General features: G+C 56.1%; 2 protein-coding genes across 3 annotated transcripts in view; one reads left to right on the forward strand and one right to left on the reverse strand.

The window, feature by feature from the left end:
* Positions 1-267, forward strand: part of EME2 (essential meiotic structure-specific endonuclease subunit 2) — an 8270-nt gene extending 8003 nt beyond the window's left edge. Inside the window, exon 10 of the mRNA XM_019471532.1 lies at positions 21-267. Coding sequence (XP_019327077.1) covers positions 21-105 — 85 coding nt within the window. The 3' untranslated portion in view covers positions 106-267. The remainder of the gene's footprint in view (positions 1-20) is intronic.
* Positions 268-2326: 2059 nt separating this feature from the next.
* SPSB3 (splA/ryanodine receptor domain and SOCS box containing 3) overlaps positions 2327-4533 on the reverse strand; it is a 7418-nt gene continuing 5211 nt past the window's right edge. For both annotated transcript variants that reach the window (XM_009277333.2, XM_019471740.1), the window contains exons 4-6: positions 3870-3972; positions 3254-3379; positions 2327-2955 (exon numbers count right to left, since the gene is read on the reverse strand). In XM_009277333.2, coding sequence (XP_009275608.1) covers positions 2609-2955; positions 3254-3379; positions 3870-3972 — 576 coding nt within the window. In that variant the 3' untranslated portion in view covers positions 2327-2608. The remainder of the gene's footprint in view (positions 2956-3253; positions 3380-3869; positions 3973-4533) is intronic.

The following is a 4533-nucleotide window of genomic DNA, read 5'->3' on the forward strand; positions in this document are numbered from 1 at the left end:
CGGCGGTCGGGAAAAGCCCCCCGTGTCGGGCCAGACTTATCCCGCCGCATCTACCTCTTCATGGTATCCACCAACCCTGACCTTGTCCTGGACCTGAGCACGTAGAGGGACCGTGGGCCGTGTCGGTCAGCCTCCTTGTTTTATCTGCCAAGACTCGGCGGTGGCTGAGCTGCTGCTGACACAGCAGTGCTGCTGGGAGCCTGGCCAGGGGAAGCAGCTGATTCTGTTTCAGAAGAGAGACCTGCACACCAATAAATGTCTTGTTACAGATGCTTTCTTCAGCCTCTTGGCTCTCCTTTCCTCTTTTAGCTGCCCCAGCTTTCTATCCCCCTGGCTGGAAAGCAGGCTGCCTCCTAAAAGAGCTAAGGAATGGTTGGAACAGGGGCTGGATGTGAAAGCGTTAGTGAGCTGTCCCTGAGCAGCACAGGACCAGCTCCCCCCCTGAGACAGCCGCTTGGGAAGTCTGTCCTGCGCTGCCTTTCAGGTGAGTTGTTGAACGAGCCGTCTGTTTTCTGCAGCGTGTCCTGACTTTTAATGTCCTGCTCCCCACTGGCTCTTTGGTGAGACCGGACCTGTTACTGTAGGTCCTGCTTGTGGCTTTCTCGGGCAGGTCGGTCTCGCTGGAGTTACTTCGGAAAACGTTTGCCAACTGTCAAAACCAGCTGGCCAGAGAGGAGTCACATCCTTGGGGTAAGACGGAGCTCAGGGCAGGGGAGGGGAGTTTGTTGGTTGAACTCCCAATACAAGGAAATGCCAGATGAGCCCCAGAAAACTCCCTGCGAAATGGTGGGTTAGGATGGGATTCTCTTTTTCCCAAAGCAAACTGAGCGCTCAGTTTTTTACTCAGAAATAGCCGCAGCCAGGGCAGCAGGGGTCAGGGACCCCCCAGCGCCTGAGGTTTTGGAATTGCTAATTGGGGCCTTCCACAATGACGTAGAAACCCCTGAACTTCCTCCCGTGAACCGCAGCTCGCTGGCTCAAAGCGACGCCAACTGGTGCTGCAAAAGTGGGAGGGCACCCTCTGAACAAAGTTCCTCCTTGCCAGGGATTCTTCTGCCTCCATCTGCCAATACTTGAAGTAGTTTCTGGGGAGAAGCAATCCAGCAAGGCAGTTTTTTCTGGCTGCAGCACCGATACAGATGGATTGACAGAGAGCCTGTCCTACTTCATCAAGATTCTCATTCAAAGCCTGTCACCAGAGAAGCGAGAGCCATCTTCGCTTCAAGATTCGTGACGCGGGAAGGGAAGGCACGGAGTCGTGGGGCACAGGAGGGGATAAACGCACGTGGTGCAAAAGGCTTTACCGGAGCATTTGCAGGTCTCTAATAGGAGCAGGGGAAAAGGCAGCGGCTGGAGCTTTGTGTTCCCAGTGACCGTGCTGGGAGGAAACCCAGGGAGAGGACAGGTTGAAAGCCATTTCCCGTCCTATTTATTTCAACCCTCTTCCACTTTCCAACACCCTTTGCCCTTGGCTGATGGCACCAGCTCCGACCTAAGTCATCCGCAAACGCGCTGCTCACCGGAGGAGAGGTCAAAGGCTGGGAAAAGCCCCACGAGCAGAAGCCACGGGCTGACCGCAGGCCCCGCGGAAGGCGGTCAGAAACCGCAGGGGCTGGAGTTGCACTGGCATCACTCCCGCAGGGGTGCCAGACCCCGCGTGGTTCTGCCGCCGGGCTGCCACGAGCGCGCGGTGCTGTGGCGTCCGTCTGGCTCCGCTGGAGATCCGTCCCAGCCAGACTGGCGTTTCAGCGGGAACCGCAAGAACCCTCCACGGGGCAGGGGCAAGGTAACCTCCGCTGCCTTTACCTCCTCTGGGTCTGACACACAAGCGTTGCATTTAAACATCCCCTCCAGGCCGTTAGCTGTGCTAGCGTGGCTATTTTGGACGAGCGCCTTCAGATTCATGCCTCCAAGGGCCGCGAGAGGAAAGACAGACAGTTTCTACTTTTATTATTACAGTTTAATACAGTCTTTGATACAGGAGAAGCAGCAGGAGCCAACATGCAAAGCAATTAAAGTCATCGGGGGCTCGAGAGGGATCACCAACAGCTCCGCTCCTGTAAGCAACTGCTCTCTCACAACAGCGACGCAGATGCATCTCTAGGAGCCCGTTGCCCTACGTGCTGCCACTCGACCGTGCCCCACAGCGCGCCGAGTTCATCGCAGATACCAAACCGACACGCAACAGTTAGGAGGAGGGGACTGGTCTTTGTCTTTTGAGGAGTCGAGTCCGTTACGTGACTAGAGTCTAGTACGCTTTGAAACCGGGAGGCCACCTTAAATCTTGTCTCTGCTGAGAGTCTGCAGAGAAGAGGGATCCTTCAGGAAGAGGCAACGGCTTTGACAGCAAGTCAGGCGATGAAGCTCAGATACTGGGCTGCAGTTTACCTGTTTCACAGAGCTGGGACCTCTCTAAGCCTACAGGCCTTTTCAATGTATGTGATGGATGTTTAGGCTAAAGACTTCCAACAGTGTAAGAGAAATCTTTCCAAACAAGTAGAGATGGAAGTCCCCGTGAAGAAAGAGGTGCATCAGGCCTGGCTGGTCCTCGCAGACGGCGGAACAAAACCCCACCCGACCCCCTCACAGCAGTTCATCTGCAGAGACATTATGTCCTCCTGCACCTCTTCCTTTGGCAGGCCTCTGCATCTGAGCCACAGGAGCTGTCTGAGTCGCTTCCCGATGAGGAGGAGGAGGAAGGCTTCGACGTGCTATAGTTCATGCTCAAGACCCACCCCAGTTTGTTGTGTAGCACCTGCTTGAGTCCCGGTGGCAATGGCAGCACCTCCAGCGTGTCCACGTAGTCGGGCAGGAGCTGGCGCAGGCGGTAACAGCAGAGATACTGGAGGGACGTGCAGCTGGCGCAGGAGCGGATCACCTTCATGCTGCTCTTGGCCGCCGTCGAGCACACCATGGGGTAAAACTTCTTGTTCTGCAGCTTCGTAGCTGCAACCCCTGCCGGGGGACAGCATCGGGGAGGTTTCACATTAGTTTTGACGAGGTGATCTCACTCCTCCCAACTACCCTGAACCTATTAACTACAGAGCTGTTGGAAAATGCCTGGAAAACAGCCTTTTGAAATCCCAATCTATTAAAAAAACCAAACGTAACCTTCCTCCCACTCCCTTCACGCCTCGGTCTTCTACTTTGCCAGCGTTTTCTGCTGCAGCCAGACTCCGAGTTCAGCCAGAGCTGCGCTGCGCCCCCCGCAGTCCCTCTGCCTGCAGGCTGCCGCGGCTGCCCTTGCTCTTACCTATGCACTTGCGGTTTTTGAAGAACGTGAGCGTCCCGTGCCACGTGTCCAAATGCAGCCCGATGATGGAGCCTTGGCCAAACCTCGAAGAGAAGTTTGTTTTGTCTCCCTTGTGATGCAGTAGTCCTTAAAACAAAAAAACTGGCCTTCAGTGGAAAGCCTGCGCTCCACAAACTCACCCCAACTCCCGCACTGTGAGTTCCCACTGATACGGCCTCACTCAGTGCCTAAAAAATCCCTCCGTTGCCTGATCCCTGCCCTCCCACCCCAGAGTGGGCGATGAAAAGGGGAAAGTTGAGGTTTTGCAATACCAGAGCACAGGCAGCGGCACTGAAACCCCCCATCAGTGATGTGCAACCGGCAGTCCAGGCGCCCCGGAGGTTCACGCACCGGTTCTAAGGGGTCTGCAAAACGCGGGCGAGGCAAGATGTTCCAAGAGGTGCAAGCTGCAGGCAGCCGCTCCCGTTGTCGTTGACGAAGGGACTCACAAGGCTGGTGGCCTTTTTGGCCTCAATCCCATTCAGACCATTTAATTCTCAACCCCTCAGGGCAACACTTATGCCCTCTGCTGCCCTTCCAGCCATCCTGCCTTCTGCCGCCGCCCTGCCTGCGTTACCTGTGTAGGAGAGTCCCCAGCTGTCCTCGTCCTTGCCCAGCAGGCTGCAGAAGGTGTGGCGGTACTTGTCCAGATTCACATCCGACGTCCCGATTCCCACCATCTGGGAGGCAAGGCCAGGAAGAAGAACACAAGCTTAGCGCCTTTTCAAGCAACAAAACGCAACCGAGACTCCACCTCCGGCTCTCCCCTCCTTCTCTTGGCTCGGTGCAGAACACCCAGAGGTTTTGGTGAAGCCAAGTCAGAGGTTTCGGGACGGAGCTGAAGGCTCCCAGCTCCAATTTCCTTTCCTAAGTGAGGAGGCCCAGCTGAACTGCTGGAGAAGCTTGCTGTCCTGTTCAAAGAACACCGGACATTTCTGCGTGCCCGTAAGCGACTCTGCCCCACGTACCATGTCTGTGCCGTAGACCGGGGAGGTCATCTTGATCTCCCAGAAGTGCTGCCCGTGTTGTCGTTGGAAGGGACTCACAAGGCTGGTGGCCTTTTTGGCCTCAATCCCATTCAGACCATTTAATTCTCAAGGACAACACTTATGCCCTCTGCTGCCCTTCCAGCCATCCTGCCTTCTGCCTTCTGCCTGCCTGCGTTACCTGTGTAGGAGAGTCCCCAGCTGTCCTCGTCCTTGCCCAGCAGGCTGCAGAAGGTGTGGCGGGGGGGGGGGGGG

Source organism: Aptenodytes forsteri, unplaced genomic scaffold, assembly GCF_000699145.1.
Source record: "Aptenodytes forsteri isolate BGI_AS27 unplaced genomic scaffold, ASM69914v1 Scaffold26, whole genome shotgun sequence".
Taxonomy (NCBI): domain Eukaryota; kingdom Metazoa; phylum Chordata; class Aves; order Sphenisciformes; family Spheniscidae; genus Aptenodytes; species Aptenodytes forsteri.